The 21,813-nt window shown below is 42.4% G+C and overlaps 2 protein-coding genes across 10 annotated transcripts in view; one reads left to right on the top strand and one right to left on the bottom strand.

Moving 5' to 3' along the window:
* The window catches only part of PMS1 (PMS1 homolog 1, mismatch repair system component), a 46,678-nt gene extending 32,707 nt beyond the window's left edge, over positions 1 to 13,971 (bottom strand). For 2 of the 4 annotated variants that reach the window (XM_075429800.1, XM_075429803.1), the window contains exons 1-6: positions 13,727 to 13,864; positions 11,763 to 11,912; positions 11,318 to 11,472; positions 6,323 to 6,505; positions 4,137 to 4,239; positions 2,491 to 2,654 (exon numbers count right to left, since the gene is read on the bottom strand). In XM_075429800.1, the coding sequence (XP_075285915.1) occupies positions 2,491 to 2,654; positions 4,137 to 4,239; positions 6,323 to 6,505; positions 11,318 to 11,449 (582 nt within the window). In that variant the 5' untranslated portion in view covers positions 11,450 to 11,472; positions 11,763 to 11,912; positions 13,727 to 13,864. Of the gene's footprint in view, positions 1 to 2,490; positions 2,655 to 4,136; positions 4,240 to 6,322; positions 6,506 to 11,317; positions 11,473 to 11,762; positions 11,913 to 13,644; positions 13,865 to 13,943 lie in introns of those variants that run through there. The other 2 variants (XM_075429802.1, XM_075429801.1) reach the window with 2 other exon arrangements.
* Positions 13,416 to 21,702, top strand: ORMDL1 (ORMDL sphingolipid biosynthesis regulator 1). 6 transcript variants are annotated; one of them, XM_075429807.1, is made up of 5 exons: positions 14,003 to 14,090; positions 15,359 to 15,482; positions 16,026 to 16,206; positions 18,610 to 18,761; positions 20,301 to 21,702. In XM_075429807.1, exons 3-5 carry the CDS (start codon positions 16,033 to 16,035, stop codon positions 20,434 to 20,436), a joined length of 462 nt encoding a protein of 153 aa, XP_075285922.1. In that variant the 5' UTR covers positions 14,003 to 14,090; positions 15,359 to 15,482; positions 16,026 to 16,032; the 3' UTR covers positions 20,437 to 21,702. The 6 variants fall into 6 exon arrangements, with proteins under 6 accessions (XP_075285924.1, XP_075285923.1, XP_075285925.1 ...); XM_075429806.1 differs by having other exon boundaries at positions 16,013 to 16,206; XM_075429809.1 differs by lacking the exons at positions 14,003 to 14,090; positions 15,359 to 15,482 and adding an exon at positions 13,416 to 13,648.
* The last annotated feature ends 111 nt before the right edge of the window (positions 21,703 to 21,813 follow it).

Here is a 21,813-nt window from a genome sequence, read left to right as displayed (position 1 = left end):
CTGCTACCTTCTTGCTCTTTTAAGCCTCGGAACCTGATCTTACTCCCGACATGTATCTTCTCCCATTGCAACAGAAAGTATTGGCTCAGCCTCAAGAATCTGGGATTACAGGAACTCCTCTGAATAATCGCACATACAATTTTTTAAAAGTAATATATAATCTACAAGCTACGTGAAAAAGACAGCCATTCTAAGAAGTTGATTCTTTCTCCTAGTACATTTCAAACAGAAGTAGAACAGTCACCACAAAATCACAGACAACCCAATTCAGTAGAGTATTACTCTAGCACAGATATACTGTAGTAACACTATAGGAAAAACACCTTCTAATCTGAATTAATAATTTAATTAATACTTGGCATCTGAAGGAAAAAGAACTAATGAACATTCATGTTCTATGACATTACCGTAAAAAGGATGCACATAAGACCTGCTCAAAATTGTTATGCACTGGAACTTCAGAATTTCAAATTCCTTAAAAGGTATGACATAATTTTTTATTTTGCAAGGAATGACAGCAGCAGTACAAGCACAGGAATCTGGATTCAAAGTTTTTTAACATTCTCATACTATTTTAAGGCATTCACCCATGCACAGACTATGCTTTCTGTACGATTTCTTAAGCCTTTAATTTTCCCTACTCAGCAACAGCTTCTGAGCGACCTCTTGTGTCGAAATATGTCTGAGCAGTTTCTTACTGTTTGGGTTTTTTTTTTTTCTAAATAAATAAAATGAATATAAGGCCGGGAGTGTAAAACGAAGAGCCCAGAAATCAGCACCATCTCTGCCATTTTAATGAATAACACTGCCTGCAGTAGCATTTGTAGCGTTTTACTTACTCAAATTGTGCATTGAAGAATTTACCTCTGAAGCTAACAGGATAGGTAGTCAAAAACAACGTGCAAAGGCTACTAGCATGCCGCTCTCCACACCATTTTTGCAGTAAGTATTGTGAAAAAGACATGCGAGCACATTCTTGCACATTATTGCCACTGTATTAAAGTAAAAACAGAAAAAACGAAAAACAAGATATGTAACAGTCTAATCAAAGGGGGTGAAATCAAAATACCATAAAGAAATCAATGGCAACTTGTCAGAGAGGGCAAAACCAAGCCACAAATAAAAGACCAAATTAATCACTTTTAAGACCAACACTGTGAACCACTGCTAGCTATGTCAAGGAGCTTAACACAGTCTAAGAAGTGCACGTTCCCGAGATCTCCGGTTTCAAACTTTCTATAGTCCCAACGAAATAAGGCTGAAAGTAGCTACACTTTCTCAGCTTTGGAATACGAATTCTGCAGCCGCAAGACTTTTGCCTGGCTTTCATTTAGCACAGTATCTACACTTTGGTACTTCAAAATACATACATAAATCTAATCAGAGCATGCTATACAACTCCAGAAGAAGGATGGGCAACCCATTGTCATTTCAAGAACGCACGGTGTCATTCATCATTCCCACTGAAAAGGAACTGAAGCGTGAGCATTTGATTGGCAGAGTAACTGATCAAAATGGCTCAATGAACAGGTCAAATCGCAAGATCAACAAACGAAATTATTTTAGAACAGAAAAAGAATTGCTGAGGGATCCAGCCACGAGATGTCACTCTCTGTTTTGTGGTAACTTGGAAATTCTTTTGCGTAGCTTTTTTCTCAGAGGTGCCAAACCCAGGAGTACAGCCAATAAAATTAGCTACGTTAAACTGGGGTCGGGTAATGGAGAACTGCTCAATGTGTCGTTTCTGTAGCTGCGTGTGCAATTTCTGTAGCTGCGTGTGCAATTTCTGTAGCTATGTTGAAAAATTACTGTTCAGTATGCTGTGAAGTCAGTGGCCTCCAAGCAGCCTCTGAATCCATTCCAAGTCTACACAAAGAACCACTACCACAACGAAAGCATGTCATTATAACATGTTACTTTTACTTGCACCAATGTAGCAATTTTAAAACATTTTTTTAGCCTTTTTAAACAAAACCATCATTACATATTAAGCTCGTGACTCAGTGTACAGCAAGCTACCTGTATGTGCTACAGTGTCTATCCAGATAGATAGCCTAACCAAGTAAGTTTGGGGAGTTTTTTCAGCTGGCTTAGGTCAACACTTGATCAGGCCCTGTGGCCTAGCAGGGTCTCGCTGCTTTGCTCTGCAGAACACCACCACCATCTTTACTAACTGCTAGCATGTAATGTAAAATCACTCTTATGCTAGTATCATGCAAAATAATTTTGATACTTCGTTCGTCTAACCAGACATCTTTTAGAGCAGACCAAAAGGCAGATCTGAGCCTGAGTTTTAGAAGTTTATGATCAAAACCTGTAATCATCAGAAAATACACATCTGTGAAGAGAAGAAAGAAGCGGAAGTTCAAAACAAACCTACGATGAAAGAAAATTCCTAGCAATGAAAGATTTCATGCAAGTATTACATGAACTGCATAAATTCGTCAGAAACTGATCCTTAAGATACCTGATAGACAAAAAACTCATTACCTTATCATGTGTTAAGGTTATCCTCAGGTCTGGTTTTATGATACCATATGCTATCAGTAGATCTTGGACTTTCTTCAGTTCTTCCTTACATTTTCTATTTGTTGAGTAAAATTGCTTTCTTACAGGAAGATTCTTAAACAACTTTAGGACTGTTACTGTAGTACCTGCAAGCAGGTGACAAAAAAATGTAGAAATTACACTGAAAGCATACCACTGACTAGATATTGAGGAAACTTCATTATTACTTGAAGACACCTGTCTGTCTCTATACTGGTGTATACAAAATAAACCCTAGTAACACTAAAGTAGATTATATCAGCATAAGAAATATACCAAATTTGCAGTCATCCTCCCTAAAACAGCATCTATAGGGCTGGGATTACCCTCCTTTATCTAGTTACAATTGCAGCATTAAGCTTTCTTTCGTACACACTGACAACAGCAAGATTCAGCACTAAATAAAGCTGAAGACTCATTCAGTGCGTATGAAGTTAACTTTCATTCGCAAAATGGTTAACCAACTATAATCTCATCAGACATATTTGGAGGCAAGGGAACACTGAGCTCAATTAAGGCCCTTCATAAGCATTTCTAGTACTACCTAAGGGTCTGATACCTCTGTTCAAGGCACAGTACATCGTAAGAGAAGGAATATTAATCCAGCACAAATCACATGAATTCGTATTCTGTAAGGATATTGCAAAGTATTAAATATGCCACAGAATTCAGTAAATCATTCAACAATTTTGACAGAAGACAAGGCAATGCAACCCACAGGCTTCCCAGCCACGGAAAATACTACAGCCTACATCTTAAAAAGAGTCCCTGGAGTTACATCTTAAAACGGGTGCCTGGAGTTCTTAGCTTCAGCTCTTTCTTCAGTATTTGCCCACCAACTAGCTCTCTGCAGCTTCTTCTGGCTTAATGGCTCCCTGCGGCCAGTTAGCGCTGAGGAAGGGAGCCGGGTGGGCAGCCAGCTCCCCATCGGGGTACGGGCACAGCAGCCAGCTGCAGGGCAGCTCATGGGAACAATATCGACAAGCAGCTGAGTAAAGCACACAGTAGAACAGATGCTACTCCAAACCTACACCACGCCTGAACCACTCAGACCGCCTCTGAGGTGAGGGCAGCCTTTGATCTTCCAACGCAACCAACCAGGAGGATTTCTAGCGACATACCCTTCCTGCAGGTTAGAAAGACCCATGACTTTGCCTGGTGCTACAGCCAGGCTGCTTCCAGCTACTCCTTCATATAGCAGCAGCGCAACTCTTCCTCCTTTCAGCAAGGGTTTTGCTAGGTACTGAAACATTATCTCGGTCCTGAACAAACCTTTCATATACTTTATAGTAAGTCTGCCTAGACCTGGGGCATTGAATTTTTATAGCTTTTATTTCCACTATCTTGAACGAGTCAAGAGAACGAGAAACCAGTTCATAATTACCATCTAAAGCAACTTCCAAGACATACTGTTTCTTATGATAACAACACATTCTCAGTCAACAGACACAAGGCAAGAAATGTTTACAGCTGCAAAGATTTCAGACTCAGCCGTCAAGTACAGAACAGGTATTTCAACATCCAGCAGAGCCTCAGAGGAACATAAACCACTCCTGTCACAGCGCAACACCAGAACAATGATATCCTACCTTGCCCAAGATGGGAAGGCTTTTTAGAAGTTACACGCCCACTGCTATCCAAAGCATACTGAGTGCTGAAATCATCATCAGCTGTCTTTGTTGTGATCAAAACCTGAAAAGAGTGATTTAAAAAAAATTAAAAATGTTAATCAAGGATTCACAAAGTTCAGAATGAGCTTAGATAAGCTTTGCTACCATTCTTCTCATTGTGTAATTGTGGTGACTAAAATAACATTTGTTTACAAAAGTTGTCTTCTACAGGTGTTTCTTACAGTCACGGACACATTCTGCATGATTACTCATTTTTCCATCCCTTTAACTAAAAGCCACGCATTTCTATCACATCAATACACAAAGCACCGCAATCCCTACTACCTACAACACATAATTCTACATCTTCTATCCAAACATATGTTAAATAAGTAAGTCGATAATTTTGAATTTTCATCCTTTGTGAAAGAAGACGTACTACGACAACTTCTCAAATTCATGTGAGATTCCACAAACATAACAACTACTACCAAACCAACAGCATATTATCTTCGCACACCCAAAAATACCTAGCAATCAGTAGCAGCATGTTTTGTAAGCCATTAAGGTAATACGCAGATTAGCTTTAGCAAGACCAGTCACAAACAGAAGTTCAATAAAACTACAGCTCCCTGAGTTTGGGGGGATCAACACTTTGAAAAATAGAACCTCTGCATTTTAACCACCTAAAAGACATAAAGGTTATCACACATACAGAGCTTCAGGATATTTCAGGTTTTTTAGCATTTCATATAAATCATTTGGAGTTCAGCCTTGCCTCTACAGAGAGCAAACAATAATTGATTAATTGGAAATGACAATACTACAGACCTACTTACGGACCAATAGTAAAGTACCTCTTAACTGAAACTTCAGGGGGCAGTTTGGGTAGGCAGAACACAATTAATGCCAGGAGTGGTTAATTAACACAATTACTGATTAAAGTAATACCTATTAAAGTACTTAATACATTCAGGCCACCTCCCACCTCTTATGAAAGGTATCACAGAGCTGATTAAAAGCTCAGAACAGATGGCATCCTGCTCTGACAACTCATTAGAAGGAACCAATGATTGAGGCCTATCATCACCTGTCAAAACACCAACACTTTTGAAAGCATCTTTGGAAATCTCCATCCAAACACACAACCCACTCCTGCTCAGTGCAATGTGAATGTAGCCCAAGGTAGCAAGGAGTCAAGCTCTAACATCTCTCCTGACCTTAGCAGTTCACAGTTCCGATTAGACAGAGAGACCGGTATCTTCTTGCAGGATCTAATCCTTGGCAGACTTAGCAAGGAGAGTCCAAAACTTCACCTTGGCGCAGCACAAATACAGAAAGGCAGAGCACAACAGAACAGGTAGGTGCCATGCCCCTAACAGCCTGAACACTTCTCAGATGGTATTGAACCAACTTACTCCCTTTCAGTCAACAAGTTAAATCCTAAATATCAGTACACTGATGTGTGTACAGTACAGATATCAGTACACAAAGATATGGATCAGACTCGGATAGGCCAGGGAGCAGGTTCCTGTTTACTCATTCGGACAACAACGTTTGTGCAATTGCAGTCGTATACATGTCAAGGAGCAACACGGAGCCCAGCAAGATCCCATGACTGCCCATCACCTTGATAACCTCAAGGCAGAAATCGTTACTGGAATGGTAGCTATGTGGGCCATCAGTTCCCTGACATGATTTCTCTTGGCCACCACCTGCTGTTCCTCATTTTGATTTACCCTAATCCAAATAGCAAACTCAGCCATACTCTTTGACATTACGTTTGCTGATAACGCTAAAAAGGATAGGCCAGTGTTCTAAGGAATCATGTATCTATACCCCGACACAAAGGAGAAGGAAACACTAAGCAATCTGTCTCTGACCTATTCCGACTGAGGAAAATAAATAGAAGGCTGCTTAACCAGTATGACAGAAAAGCAGCACTGACACTCATGAGACATCCATGCTGCTTCCTAACCACGACATGACTTCTGAGGAGGGGGGGAAAGGCAGCATACACAAGCCAGACTGTTTGGAAAACAACCCTGGCAGACTGCTTGAACAATTTCAAGTCTTTGCACTGACATTTTAATAAAGATTTCACAAACACACATACACAAAAACCACGACACAAAAGACCTGACACATTTACTGCAGCTGCTCACCTCTGATATACTGCAAATGGATCCCAAAGCCTCCCCACGGAAACCGTATGTTGTCAACCTTTCAAGGTCCTCAGAAGAGCTTATTTTTGAGGTGTAGTGTTTAATTGCCATAACTGGAACGTCAGCAACCTTGATTCCATTGCCGTTGTCTCTTACTTCTATTTTGTTAAACCCGTAATTTTCCTAAAAAAGAACAAAACATGAAGGAGCACTAAAACAGCTGAATGAATTAAGACACATGTTTGAAGCAGCTGAAGTTACAGCTTCTAGCCATCCAGAGAGAAGTGGGAGTTTTTCCTATTTGGAGAAACTGAGGAACCATTAAATATCTTTTTTTTTTCCAAAAAAGAAAATAAATATTAAAAAAACACCCCAATATGCTAGCATAGTAGTGATGATTTCTCTAATTAAATAATGTTATTCATACCTTGGGGTTTGGAAATAGCACATAAATATAAATACAGTAAATCAAAATGGGAATTAAGTAATTTTGTTTTTAAACTACAATGAAATTTGAAAGACCTAAGCTCAGAAAAAGACCTATAGCTGGAAAGCTAAAGACTTCTCACCTCTGTTACCTGTTTGGTATCAATTTTGTCAAGCCACCACAAACGCAGCCCCGCAGCCACTGAAGTCAGTGGGCCCTCACTGAGAACTGTTTTAAATTTCACTCTTTATTTACACGATTTCACTACTACCGAGGTGCTCCAGTCTCTGTATTGTCACTCAACACACAGATGGTGAAATTCTAACGGGGGCAGGGCATGACTGGGAGCAGAAAGAAATAAGAAAGCTTCTGAAGAGATACAATACTCCACAGAAAAAAGTAAAGGTTCTTAGAGGCTCTTTCAAAAACCGCTTTCAAGGAAACAAAGTTCAACCTTTGTGATTTACCTTTACATACAAGCAATACATATTTTACTGAACTCGGATTTAAATATGTCATTTCAATAAACACCAGCATAAATAGGGTAAAACTCTGAAAACTCAGATAATTAGGACAGCTAAATAAAATACGGAATTCAGGTTCTATAACATCTCAAACAGCAAACAAATGCTTCCTTCCAGCTACATTATAATCTGCACCCCTAAATCACACCCAAAAAGAATCACAAGCCAGGAGGAGTAATTAATGCTTCTTCTTTTACGCAGGCATGCCTGGCTCTTTGAAAAAGATTATGATGTAACACACAGAAAAATGTGCTGTAATGTGTAATACGTCTAGGTGACCTTAGAACTGGTTTTGCTTAGAAAGAATATCTTGAATGAGGGGCTACCACCAGCGATCCTGTGCAGAGCACGTGATGGCTGCTCACAGAAAGCTGACCGACTAAACAGAACTAACTTTCTTGTCCCATCTGGGCATATACTGAAGGCAGCCATGAACAAATATAATGCACTCCCAGGGTTATTTCTTGAAGTAAAGAAATAATGCAATTGAAACCAAAAGGGAAGGTATCTAAAGATATTATCTGTATTCCCACATAATCTGCGTTAAGAAGCATCACAAGCCTCTGAGGTAGGCAGAGACCTGTATGTATTTAATTAACTGATACACAATAGAAATGTGGGTCCATTTCACATTCCATATTAATGAATGGTGCTAAAGCTATCTTCAGGTGAAAAACAACGCTTTTGCCAATATTTGAGTCAATCTCCTACTGGGAAGCAAAACAGAACCTAAGCAATAGACCTCAACTGAACATAAAAACACATGAGGAGATACAACAATGAAACCTTCTACCCCACTGCTGTACGCGCTAATCAAGGGTTTAACCATTTTGCAATGCACCCCTATTTTCCACTCCAATTCTTACTTTCAGACCACTTAAATGTTTAGGAAAAGTGAGATTTATCTTCCTCAACTTGGATCAAAATGTTACATGAATTATTCTCTTCTACTTTTCTAATATTATTCATTTTTACTTGCATACATTTTACTTTAAAATATTACAGTGCTTAAACTTTGTATTCCGTAACACCTTCTGCCATGCTACATGACCTAAATACTAGTGAAGTCGTGATCCCATGAGGTGTTTAAGTTGCTCCACCAGATCACGGATGCCAAACCACATGGTTCAACTCCCTCCTCTTTTACTGATGACCGCACGGTCCCATCTTTGTTTCAGCTACAGCTCTGTTACTCATGAGAGCTCTAAGGTCAATTCAGCTTATTTAACTGGCACAAAAGCTTATTTAACTGGCACAAATAATCCACTTTTCTTGCTGGGCTACTCTCACATTAGCAAGACGAATGGATCATGAGAGGCAGAAATGTCTAGCAATGCCATGCAGATAGATGTAGGAGTTTGCTTTTCAGGCGATGAGATGGATCAGGTGTACAGCAGAACCTCACCCTGAGCTAAATTTCCTCTGAGAAGGTTCTGAGGATTAAAGCTCCGGCTTCATGGATTGGAGAAAAAAAAGTTGCAGAAACAAGCGTCTGCCTTTTACAACAGCCATTTCGTATAGTGGTAGCAAAGCTGTAGCTAAGATTCATCTTCTCTGAATCCTAACTTTGCTCCAACTACTAACACAGGCTGCTGCTCATCTTCTCTACTAATTAAAATATGCAGGTCTCAGTCAGCCTGTGAAGATTATTCTCATAAATTCCTGTTGTTGGAGGTCAGTAGGGAAACTGGCAGTCTGATGCCCACAGACTCTCTTTACCCATACACAAACAATTATATTGCTGCATGAATGTTTTTTAGCATACTTTAACCTGAAGCCAGGACATCATGTCAAGAATAAAACCATCACTCTACATATGCATAATGCACAGCCATGCTACTGAGGCAGCTGACCCCATTGCTAACAACAAGGCAAGCTCCAGCCCGTAATAGCAACAAAGCTGAAGTTCAAATTAATAAACACCTTATGGAAAAGCCACAGTTCAGTTCCTAATCAAACGACTGGCTTTATACTGTAATGAAAGCAATACCACATTACTTAAAACTACAGTATGAGCTGACATTTTTCTCAGGGCTCCATAAAAGCTAGTTGAGACACAGTGCAAAGACGCTCAGTAACGTCACCTCCTTGAGTTTGGTCAACCAAGAAGTTAACTAGAACAAATCACCAGACAAAGCTTCCTGCTACAGCTGGCCACTGCCGTGGTTTCTACCCGAGCACCATTCCACCCGCAGGTTAACTCCTGTCTGTCCATCTCCACAAAAAGTCACTCCTGTCTTTGTTCAGCCAAATCATGTCACAAGTCTGAATGAATCAGCTAGCCTTCCTAATCCAACTGGAAACAGTTAAAACAATGAAAATGCTGTGAGTTTCAGGCAAAACCCACCAAGCTATAAAATTAAATGCCAAAAAGTTTCCATTCTCTGTTTTGTTTTTGAATCAATCCAGAGTTAATATGGTCAACCTTATTTACATTGATAAAAATAGTATTTTGCTATAAAAATATACTTACCACAAAAAAAAAACAGAAAAAGAATCCCCCGTTTTACGGTATTACCATGTCAGGCTGCACAAAGTGCAAGTTTTCTCTTCTCCCCTAGTACTCACAATAACAGTAAGTAAATCTTGTTTACTCACTGGCAATTTTTGTAAAGCCAGGTTGGTTTTTCTGTTTCAGAAATAGAGCAATTGGGATTGAGCTGAACTGACAAAAGAATGTAACAGTAGTGCAGATGACTCATGTACCGGAAATGGTTGAAAACGCTCTTTTTAATTGATTTGGGATCTCTCGCTACGGAAACAGCTCGTTACTGCACTGTGAAACCCACGCTGATCAGAGGGCTTTCTCCTCTGGCTATCCGCAAGGCTCTGTATCGGCACTCCAGTAAGAGAGGCAAGGTTTGTTCTAACCAATTTTTGCAGGCTCCAAAACCTTCTGTTGACTTCTTGCAGTTATTGATCGGCTTCCAGGATCTGAATCTGATACCCTTACCCCCAGAACTGCGCAGACGCTGCTCACTTTGGAGTTACTCATGAAGCAAGATACCACGCAGCCTAAATATTGAGAAGACAGAGGTCTTCACAGACCATAGTGAAGACGGAGTATCTTCAGCTCACTTAAGGCAAATAACAAATAAGCACGTTCCTTGGCATCTGCAAGAAACCATACTCAGATGGAAAACACCTGAGACTCATTCAAAAAAAGACAGCAGTGACACGGACAAAGAAACAAGCAGAAATTGAATTGCCCTCCTAATTAAGAGCATTTGTCTAACGCTTAATTCAAGAATAGCTGATACATTCACTGTTATTTGCAGGAAAGGAAATTGGATGCAATTCTGGATACATCCAGACTGTAACAACAACACACTTTCTTACTAAGGAGGAGATACCACTACTATGCAGCTGTTGACAAAACACTGCAAAACCAGAAATACTCATGGCAGCAGAAGCTGATCACTTAGCCATTTTACCCAATTTGGGAAAAAAAGCACAAGTTCTCTATTATAAGCACTATTTTATTGTTTCAGAAACTATCCCAGAATGATATGCCAACTTTTTATTTTTATAAGATGTTAAAAAAAAAAATGTTAGAAGTAGCCACAGCTCACCATGCTAATTAGTAACCACACGGTAATTTGTATTACAGAAACATCTAGCATGGCAGTCAACCTTTTCCACTGTTTCCATCTTCACCTTTCTGGCAATATTTTATAATGAGCATTAAATATGCCAGTCTAGCTGTGAAACTTAACTCCAGCATCTTTTAAAATAAGCTATTAGTCAGAAAAAGTAAATTGTTAGTAGGAAAAGAAGTATTACAAAAGTTGACAGTTGTTCCCCAAGATATACTCAGGAGCACAAATATACCTTACTGTTTCAGTGGGGCCTCAACAACGGAAATGGAAACTCATTTTGGACCATTTTTATTTGAGATTAAAATATATATGTATATCTAAATACCGTCAATACCCTTCCATTTCCCAAACCACAATAGCCTAAAAAAATACATTCGCAGTGAACAACTTTCCTTGCATCTTATTTTACATCCAATTCTTTGTAAGAGAAAGAAAGAGGACTCACCAGTTTAACATCAATATTTGTGGCACTGGCATCCAAGGAATTTTCTATCAGCTCCTTCACCACGCTGACAACTGATGTAATCACCTGAGAACTTGAAAGGAGACGAATAGTTTCTGCCGGCAGCTGTTTCATAGTGGAACTGAGAGTCAGAGAAGCTGCATAGAAAAGTAACAGAAAAAGAATGTAAAAGGCACATTACAAATGCATATTTCTAAGGAATTGTTTTACAGCAACTCTCAAATGTAGGCAAAACATAGCATTACAGCTAAAAAGTATAATTTTCAAGATACAGCAGGACCCAGCTTCCTCTGCAATCAATGGGAGCTTGACTTGAGGAAGAAACAGAACACAGGTCTAGACTAGAAAATATTATTTTAAGCAGATTAAACTTCTACTTAAAGAACATTAAGAATTCAGAGAGTTATTGATCAAAACAGTATCTCACATGTATGTAGTCCTTTCCTGTAAATTACTGCAACAGGTGGTTGTGATCTCGCAATTATGACAGAGTAGGCAGACCAGATGGTAACCCAGAGCGCGAGTCGGAAATGTCTTCAGATCAATCATTTACCCAGCATCAAGTCCGATTCCAGCACTGATGCAAAAAAAGTAGAAATTTTGATTAAATTTTTTTTATAAACTCCTTGCATCATGTTTTCCCTGCATTCAGAATTTCTGAGCTCAGCTCTGTTGTGTTGCACGTACAATTCCCAGTATCCAAAAATTCATAGAAGCAATACGACCTGAAGGTTTCAGAGCTGGGAAAGAAGTGGGGAGGAAGCACAGTGGTGCTGAGGCAAAAGTTGTATTCAATGGCAATGTGATTTACTGGCAATAATGAGAAAAAAAAATAACTTCTGGATTATAACCTTGCCCCTCTGATCAGACTTACTGTGTGCCCTCAGGCAGGTCACTTTATTTCTGTGTCTCTGTGTCTTCCACTTGAAAAAGGAGATTTTTTTTTTTTTAAATCACTGAAAGCACTTATAAATGGTTATAAAATTCCTGCTGCGTTACAGAGACACTCTACCATGAAGAGATTGTAAGTGGATCTGGAAATTTTTGCACGCATTTCTGTTTAAGTACCCAAGCAGACACAATTAACCCAGCTCCAGGAAAAATCTTTGCTGACCCTTTTTACTCAAGGAACTCAATACGAGAAAGGAAAGAGAAAGGGCACTACTAGACTACTCTTTGCACCTCGAGAACGGTTCAGACGTGGGTTGCGCTCTGTCCTACAAGCAACATGTCTTCTCTCCACAGCAGCACTCTTTACTGGGTTACGCTACGTAATGTTATTTACATCGAACGGCAAACAATCCTGGCAGCCCTGGCTTCCCCATCGATTCCGTCCAAGCTGGAGAGCACAGACCGCAGGCTCAGCACCTGTCCCAAGGACACCAGCGCGTGAGGAGGAACGGAGCAAACCCCGATCTCCTCCCGACACGGTCGGGGCACAACGCCCGCCGAGCACCGCTGTCCTGCGGCCTATGCACCGCTGGTACAGCAGTTACGGGACACCGCTCTGCCTCCGCACCCATCTCAGCACTGCCACTCTTTTAACGTAAAAGACAACGCAAAAACATGGTTACTTGGGAATAAAAAAAACAGGTATGGTGTTTTGAGGAGCAGGCAGCATTAATTCTAAGCACAGCTACAAAGAGGTTTTCTCTTTATACTCATTATTTACCTTCCAAAGGGAGTTTGCCTTTCAGATGAGGTAAAAAGATCTCACAAATCAGTTTTCCACCAAACAAACCGGGAAAGAGGAGCGCGGGCAGGCGCATGTTGCTGAGGACAGCCCAACATTAATCATGTACACGCGTCCAGAGGGGCAGGTCCCCTCAGACATCCACGCGTTGCACAGGGCTCCCGTGTCCAGCCCTTCAACATTTACCGACAACAAGCGCCAGATCGGAGCTGGGCATCTTCAGGAAAACACACGGGCTAAGACAGGGGTGGGTGTTGAAACAGAAACGTTGCAGATCCCAAAGACAACGAATTTGGGGTCCATGCATTGTGACGGGAGCGGGCGCGCTGGGAGCGGAGCCAGCTCCCGCCATGTCCCCCCCCTTCCCTGCACCCCCAGCGCGCCGGGCAGGGCGGACCCCGGGGGCCGTGAAGAGGGAGGACGCGGGTGGCCACATCGCGGGGGCACCTGCTGGGAGGAAAGGAGGGAGCTCCGGCACTCGCTACCGAGGGAAACGCATCCAACCCCTGATTATTCTCAGCTAAGAGAGCCGAGGCACCGGGGGCTCCCCCGCCGACCGCTACAGCAGCGCCCAAGCCCCGCTCCGCCATTCCCCGGAGCCCGCCGGCACACGTACTGAGGTAATTCTGCACTTTGTGAGGAGAAAAACCGGAGGGAAGCCGCGGCCAGGACCTGCGGGCGGCCTCCCGGGGGTTTACCTCAAACCGCGCCAAGGGCCCCCACTTCCCGCTTCTGCTTTTCGGCAAGAAAAAGCACGGGGTGCCGCGCCCCGGCCAGCGGGCCCTCGCTCCCCGGCAGGCCCCGGGCCTCGGCGCAGGCCCGCCCGGCCCAGCCGCGCTTCCCGCCGCGGTGCCGCTCCGGAGGAGGAGAAGGCGGCGCTGGCAGCGTCCCCCGCGGTCCCCGGGGCTGCGTTACCTGTGGGCGGTGCGGGCGGCGCGGCCCGGCCCCTCGGCGGCGGCCCTGCCCACGGGGCGGCCCGGCGGGCTCTACCTGCGGGCCGGCGGCCCGCTCCCGCTCCTCGGCGCGGCCGGCGAACGCTGGGCCCGGCGGCTCTGCGGCGAGGTGGGGCCCGCTCGGGAGGCGGAGGGCGGGAAGGGAGAAAGGAAGGAAGGCAGGCGGGCTGGGGTGGGCCGGTGCCTGCGGCAAGGCCCGGCGGGTGCTGCCAGGCCCTGCGCTGAGGGGGGGCCCGCACGGTGCGTGGCCGGGGGGGGAGGCGGCACCGGGCCGCGGGGAGCTGAGGGACGGTGCCGGGGGGGAAGGAGTCGGTAGCGGCGGGAGGTGCCGCGTCCCGGGGCTGAGCGGGGGAGGGAGGAACCGTCGCGCTTCGCCGGTAACGGGCTCGTTTGCAAATACTTTTGCCACCAGGACTGATTAAAATGGGCATTTGCCCCGGTTCGATCGTTGCATCTATGTTTATGCTGCGACCTAGCGTTATCGTGACAAAATACCGGGGTGTTACAGTGCGGAGCGGGCGTAAGAAACAAGCTCCCTACCGAAATAAAGCTGTTTATTTCGGTTAAACACCGCTGCTGTAGGCTGACTGAGGAGAAAGTTAAAAATCTCCATCCTAATCTGTATTCATATCTATATTCATAGATTATATATCTATATCATAGAAATATATAGATATATATTCATATATATATTCATATCTATATATTTCTATGATTCTATATGAATTCATAGATATGAATATCAACAGAATATATATAAAAATATATATCTCTATATGTGTCTTCGTATCTATGAATATCAACAGAACATATATAAAAATATGTCTCTATGTATCTTTGTATCTATGAATATCAACAGAACATATATAAAAATATGTATATGTATCTTCATAGATATGAATATCCACAGAATATATATAAAATATATATCTCTATATGTGTCTTCGTATCTATGAATATCAACAGAATATATATAAAAATATATATCTCTCTATATGTATCTTCATCTCTATGAATATCAACAGAAAATATATATAAAAATATCTCTCTATATATAATCTTCATATCCATGAATATCAGCAGAATATATATAAAAAAATATATATCTCTATATGTATCTTCATATCTATGAATATCAGCAGAATATATATAAAAAATATATCTCTATGTATCTTCATATCTATGAATATCAGCAGAATATATATTAAAAATATATCTCTATATATGTATCTTCATATCTATGAATATAGATAGTCTTACAGATCACATGAATATGCAGCATTGCAATGAGGGTGTTTTTTTTTTAATTACCGTTGCAAATTTTAGTGCAGCGGGCTGAGCGCGTCACCCCCGGTGAGTTAGGTCAATCTCCCGCAGAAATCAGAATTGCGAAACTGGTCCGTCTGTCGCTGCCCGTGCCTGGCAGTTAGAAAGCTTTGGAACCCGTTGGCCGATTTCAGCCAGACTTGAAGACAGAAACGTCTGTCTGAGAACCAGACAGGTGGGGAGAGGAGGAAAATCGGAAATCCGTGCGCTGCTGTGAGAAAGGCAGGCGTAAGCTAGTCCTTGGTCGTTCTTTCTAGCCATAGCTGGCGATGGCTATGTGCAGAATTCTTCATTAGCTGTTGCGTGAACGAGAAACAGGAGGAAAGCTGTCCAATATGGGAGTGGAAAAGAACTGTGGGTATTGTCATGGATGGAGAAAGGAATTTAGAGGACAAAGCTTTCTTACAGGTTTCTTACAGGTTTGCAACTTCAGCATCTAACAGCACAGCTTACTATGTTTTTAAAATGTCCCTTCGCTAGCAGGCTTGTTGGGTTTATTTGTTTGGGCTTTTTCTAATCAAACAGTTCCTAACAGCCCCTCTGCACTGACTTCTCTCCAAGCCATACTTTGAAGATCTTGAGGTGCATCTTGGCTCGTGCGCTGTGCTCCTTCCGGACCTGCTTATTGAAAACAGCCTCTTCCCAAATTTGAAAATGGCGTGTGTTAAGTGCCTCCCTCTAACAGTAGTCTCAATCTTCAAACAGTTCTGTTTTACAGGGTAACAATGAACGTAGGAGTTGCCCACAGCGAGGTAAATCCAAACACGCGGGTGATGAACAGTCGTGGAATGTGGCTGACGTATGCGCTCGGAGTTGGCATGCTGCACATTGTCTTGCTCAGCATTCCTTTCTTTAGTGTCCCTGTCGCCTGGACTTTGACAAATGTGATTCACAACCTGGTGAGTACCCGCTCTTGTCACAAAATTGGAAAAGCTGTTCGTACGTATGTATTTTCGGTAGTAGGAGAAGAGGAAGACAGCCAGGCCGTGTGGATCGTGCAATCCAGCTAGCTGAAACACCACCTCCGCTTGGCTTATCCGCTAGTAAATGAGTTGGCCCATTTAGGGAGGAGGGGTGATGCATAACCAGTTTGGGTTTAAGCACAAAAGACGTGAAGTGTTCCTTACATATATTATGGATTCTTTTAAAAGGCATTGGATTAAGCTAGAATCTTGCAAACATAAAATCATCATGCAGCCAACTTTTTACAGTGTTTTGTATGTACATTATTAGAGAGCTGTGCTGAGTGCATAAAATATGTTACGTTGTTAATGCTTGGATATTATCTGCTAATGCTTGTCTATAAACCTGTTAGTATCCCAAAATGTTTGATTTCAGCGCTTTACCTGTTCCTTGGCCAGAAACGTTTGTGTTCTTTTTCTTCTTGGTTTGATTTCTGGTCGAGCTAGATAAATTTTGGCTCAGAATGACTTCAGCATGCAACTTTGTTACTCTACATGACATAAGGAAAATCTTACTTAAAGGCAGTCGGAAAAACTGGACTGCCTTGACCCAAGCCCTGACACCACTTATTATTCAGGGACTGTGGTTTGCATGATGACTTTTGTATGCGAAGGGATTTGAACGCTGAAGACTTTACGAGTTGTTCTGCCTCCCCTCCCCAGGATGCTATAGTTTTGTTGTAAGCATTCAAAGTAAGGCGAGTATGTATATTGGTCCTACCAAGCTTAGAGAAAAGAGGGCCAGAATCCAGCTATTTACATCATACTTGAGGTTTGCTAACTCAGCTTTCTAAGATTAACAGCAAAGAAGTCTTGACAAGAAGATAGCTTCTGCCTTATTTAGGGAAACGATAGTTCACTTTAAAGACTGAGAGTGGGTAATATCCTCTAGAATCCTGTAAAAAATGTATTTATTTTGTTGAGTTTTTTATTTTTGTGGATAGGTTTAAAACTAACAGTGGAATTGTAAGCATGATTAGAACCTTTTGTACGTTACATTTGACAGCATCAGACGTGCCTGACTTTGGAAGATGTTGGCACAGACAAGTACTACTAAATATTTCCCAAATGCCTTACTGAATTCATTGTGAGTAGCTGTAATGACAACAGGGATGAGAGCATGCACTGGCAAGTAGTTTTCTAGTGCAACACTAGCAGAGGAGTATGAACTGCACTTTTGGATGTTTCAGCATTTAACTGGCACTTTTTCTGAAACAAATCCTTGAAAGGTTTGACAAACAAAAAAAAAATCTTGGATTTCCACTAGTGGAAAACTGGTAGCTGACCTTGGAAGCGTTTTTGGTGGGCCTTTCTGCAAGTACAAGTGCAAAATAAAATGTGTAGGAAGCATTTGGATCTGTCCTAAAAGTGCCTTTTTAGTTCAGCTATTAAAACTGAGATGCTGCAAACATCAGGAATTGCAGAATTAATTAAGCAAATTAATTCTCTTAGGTGAATAGGCCTCCAGTCAGGGGGCTGTTCAAAAAAAAAAGTGGAAGAAGACATGAATTGACTTGCTCAACTTTCACCTCTTTTTTTCTATATAAAGTTTTCTATAACAAAAACAAACATAAATGACTGCACCTGAAAGAGGAAGTCTTTGATGTTTTCTGATAGAGACTTGCTTGGAGTTGGTGTGAGCTCTTTGATAGAGAACAGATGTTTGTTAAAACTGGAGGAGGGGGGACTCTCCTGCCTGATTGATCTTGGGGCCCAAACTGATTTGTTGGAGCAGAGCAGGCATGGCATGCTCCCATCAAACAGAAACAATCGCAAGTAGCAGGCCGGTGTGGTTGAGGAGAAGCAGCGATGGGGTGGACAGATGGCATCCAGCAGATTGCCGGGAGTCAGCTTCGAAGTATTTGATGCTGCTGGGGGGCTGAGAAAGCTTTCAAAAGTTCTTGTAACATTGCTGCTATTCATAGATAGATATTTCTTTTTTTTTTTGCTTTGTGCAGACTCCACCTCATTACTCATTTAACACTGTCTTTGGAGAGCGGTGATATAAATTGGCAGCCCTGAACTTGTGACAGTGCTTGTTAAAATTCTGTTGATTTCATGCAATTTTTGCCACCTAATGTGGAAGACAAGGCAGTGGGTCAGATGTCGCATAGACCGGCTTTCATTCTGACTGTGCCACTGACCTCGGGCAAATCACTTTTTGTCTCTTCCTTCCTCTTCCATAATTTGTCTTTACAGGCTAGCAGCTCTTCTGCGTGAGAATTCATTTACTCTTTTTTTTTTTTTTTTTTTTTTAATTACAATGCATTGAACAATGTAACAATGGTGAAGAAATACAGCTAAAAGTGCCACTGTTCACTTTTTTTTTTTTCCCTCCAGGGAATGTATGTGTTTTTGCATGCAGTGAAGGGAACTCCTTTTGAAACACCTGATCAGGGGAAAGCCAGGCTACTAACGCACTGGGAACAGCTGGATTACGGAGTACAATTTACATCTTCAAGGAAATTCTTCACAATCTCTCCTATAATTCTGTGAGTTCAAAACTGTATTATGGCTTAATTGCATCACAAAACCAGGATTTCAAAAGTTGCAACAAGATGGGTTGCTATTTACATTCTAAAAGCATTTTCTCTCTTTTTTATGCTTGTTTGTTTCTACATCAGGGAGGTAGGGAGTACATATTTACAGGCCTTAATACGAACAATCTTCCTTCCTGCAGCTTTCGACACTCCAGTTCGCACACTGAGGTCGAAGTTTGTAAACAGTTATTAATGGGGCAGCTTTTAAAGATCAGAAAGGTTGTGAGGAAAACCGACTGTTAACTCTTGAAGTTCTGTAACAGTCTGTGAAATTGTAAATACTGAAAACCTGAACTGCTTGCCTTCGGCGCATGCACGTGACGGCATTTATTAACCATTTTGCGACTTGTGGAGTTAGGAGGAGTGTGGCACGTGAACGGCCACCGTGATTCTGCGTGTCAGTTTGGCTTTGTACCCATGGTCTGCTGTTTACACGAGTTATGTAAATAGATTGGAAATTCTACACCGCCTGTCACTGTTGACAAAAGTGTGGTTGTGCAACTGAAGGAAATCAGATACATATTTAATATGCAACTCTAACAAGTATTTCTGTTTTTCCCTTAAGGAAGTTGTCCACTTGCATGGCAGGATGGGGGAGGAAGGGAAGATCCTGCATCGTGTTTACAAACTTGGTGCACAAAGGATAGAAACTGGAAAAAAAGGATATAAACTGAAAAAATGTATATAACTCCTCAAAAAAAAAAAAATCCTCTTTTTCTTCAAATATAGCTTCCCACTTTCCAGTGGGAATTTTGTATTCGTAATACTTGCGTATGGTTCTCTTCATGCACTAATAATGCATAAGCAGCTGAAGAAACATATGCCTTTTGCTGGGAGAAAACCAAAACTTCAACAATCTGATAGCCTCATTTCTGTGACTAGTTTTTGCAAAGAATTAGATTAAATTATTGGCTCAAAGTGTAAAGAAGTTGGTAGTGAATTAGATTTTCTGAGGCACGTTTCCTTATTCTTCTGGTTGAACAGATCGTGGACCAGCTTAGAAGAAAAACGTGCTGGAAACGTCTGCCGGATGGGAAGCGTTTTAAAATCCCACCGATCGCAGATGTGCTCAGTGTATATGATTTTTGCACTGAAAAATGTGAAATGCTTGGTCGCTGAGGTTGCCAGGGTAGCAGAGCTGCGAGTATTTTGGTAACAGATCTCACACTTTTGAAAACCTCTGTCGTGAGTCAGGCTTGTAGCTGCAGAAGCCAGAGACTCCAACCGGAGGGGCGTGGAGAAGCACTGGAGGAAAATACTAGCTGGGAGTTGCTTTTTAGCACCTGGAGAAGTGTGGGAAGAGGAGACTTAGTCCATAGTTTTGCTGTAGACATTCTAGAACCTCAGGTGAGAGATTTAATAGAGGAATAGATTGGTTGTTAATCAGTAAAATGTGACTGGTGGCTGAAGCACCTTTTACAACAAGGCTTTGTTTGTTTATGTTTTAGACTGGTGTGTTATCAGCTAAGCTTGCCCCCTTTTCTCCCGCAGGTACTTCCTGGTGAGTTTCTACACCAAGTATGATCCAACACACTTCATCCTCAACACAGCCTCTCTCCTGACCGTGCTTATCCCCAAGCTGCCACAGCTGCATGGCGTTCGAATCTTCGGCATCAATAAATATTAAGCAGAAGGTTTGGCGCTGACCACCCCTGGCATGGCTACCGCCGCTCCCCCGGTGAAGGAGGCGAGTAGCCTGCTGTGCCGCCTGTCTAATCGTGTTCACTGAGAGATGCTTTGACACCTGAGGTACAGTTCCTACTTTCCGCAGCGCTGTCTGGGGTGAAAGCTGAGTTTATAAGATGCCTTCAAATACTTCCGTGTGAATCGGAAACCTCGAGAAGAAAGATTTCCACGAAGAACTGGGCAGGCCCAGCTCTAGAGCATCACCACCACGACGGCTGTGTGTGTGAGGAAGGTGCGAGTAACAGTTGAAATGGAGAGCGGTGTTTTACGAATACCCAGTCAACCATAATGCGAACGGTGACTTTACGCATAAATCCAGGGTCCTCAAGGACTGGTGAGGCCACTTTCTTAGGTTTAAGTGAAAGTAGTTAGTCTCTGCTGTACGGATCGTAGGTGGTTGTGCTTGTTATTGCATTGTAAAAGTTTGTCTCACAGTAAATACTGTGGCAGCTGGCATAAACTGGTGGTGTAATTCCTGCCTTATCTGTTCTTGTGATTTTTTTGGTCACAAAGACCAAAGAAATTCTTCGACTGTCAGCTCAGGGCATTTCTACATCAGCTGCGTAGCTCAGTTTATGTCCGCTTTTACGAGTTGCCGCTGTTGTGTGTATTTCATTTTGCTTACCGGGATACCGGCTTTTCTGTGTGTGAATGGGACAGCCTGACAACTGGAAATTCCTTTGAAGGTGTGGGTTTTGGACTCTTTTCTCTGAGGCTTGGCCGATGGGTTGTTTCTCAGTAGCCAGGGGGCTTGTGACGGCGGGGGAAGGGGTCGCTGCTGTCACGGGAGAAGCGGCGCCGTTACAGAGCGGCGACGTCGGAACACAGAGGAGAAACTCTGTGTAGGTCCAAAGTTAGAGTAGAAGCCGAGCTGGGAGTAGGGGAACAGGCAAATCACATGGACTAACCCATTGCTTTTGCAGAAAAAGGTGTAAATAATTTGCATGTCTGGGAAAGGGGGAGGAACGCTGTGTTTTGGGGGTACTGTGTAACGCCGGGTGATCTTGTGCATAACCAACTCTGGAATGACAGCGCCGAGCACGCGCTGCTCTGCCTTGGAGAAAAGGATGGATTTCAAAGTCCGCCGTACATCTGCCAGCCAACACCGGCTCGCATTTACCAGAAGACTCCGGCGAAGACTTGATTTACATATTTTTGGTTGCGGTGATAGCCAGTGAGCTGGAAAAAAAAAATAAAAAAAGCAAAAGAAAATAAAGCCCGGGGTGATGTGCTTCTTTCCTTGCTGAGGGAACCTTCTGCCTGGTGACTTTCTCGAGAAAGGCGCTGTAAAATAACAACAAAAGGCAACGAGTGTTTT

Source organism: Opisthocomus hoazin, chromosome 9, assembly GCF_030867145.1.
Source record: "Opisthocomus hoazin isolate bOpiHoa1 chromosome 9, bOpiHoa1.hap1, whole genome shotgun sequence".
In the NCBI taxonomy this organism is placed as follows: domain Eukaryota; kingdom Metazoa; phylum Chordata; class Aves; order Opisthocomiformes; family Opisthocomidae; genus Opisthocomus; species Opisthocomus hoazin.
This window is presented reverse-complemented; position numbering and strand designations above follow the sequence as displayed.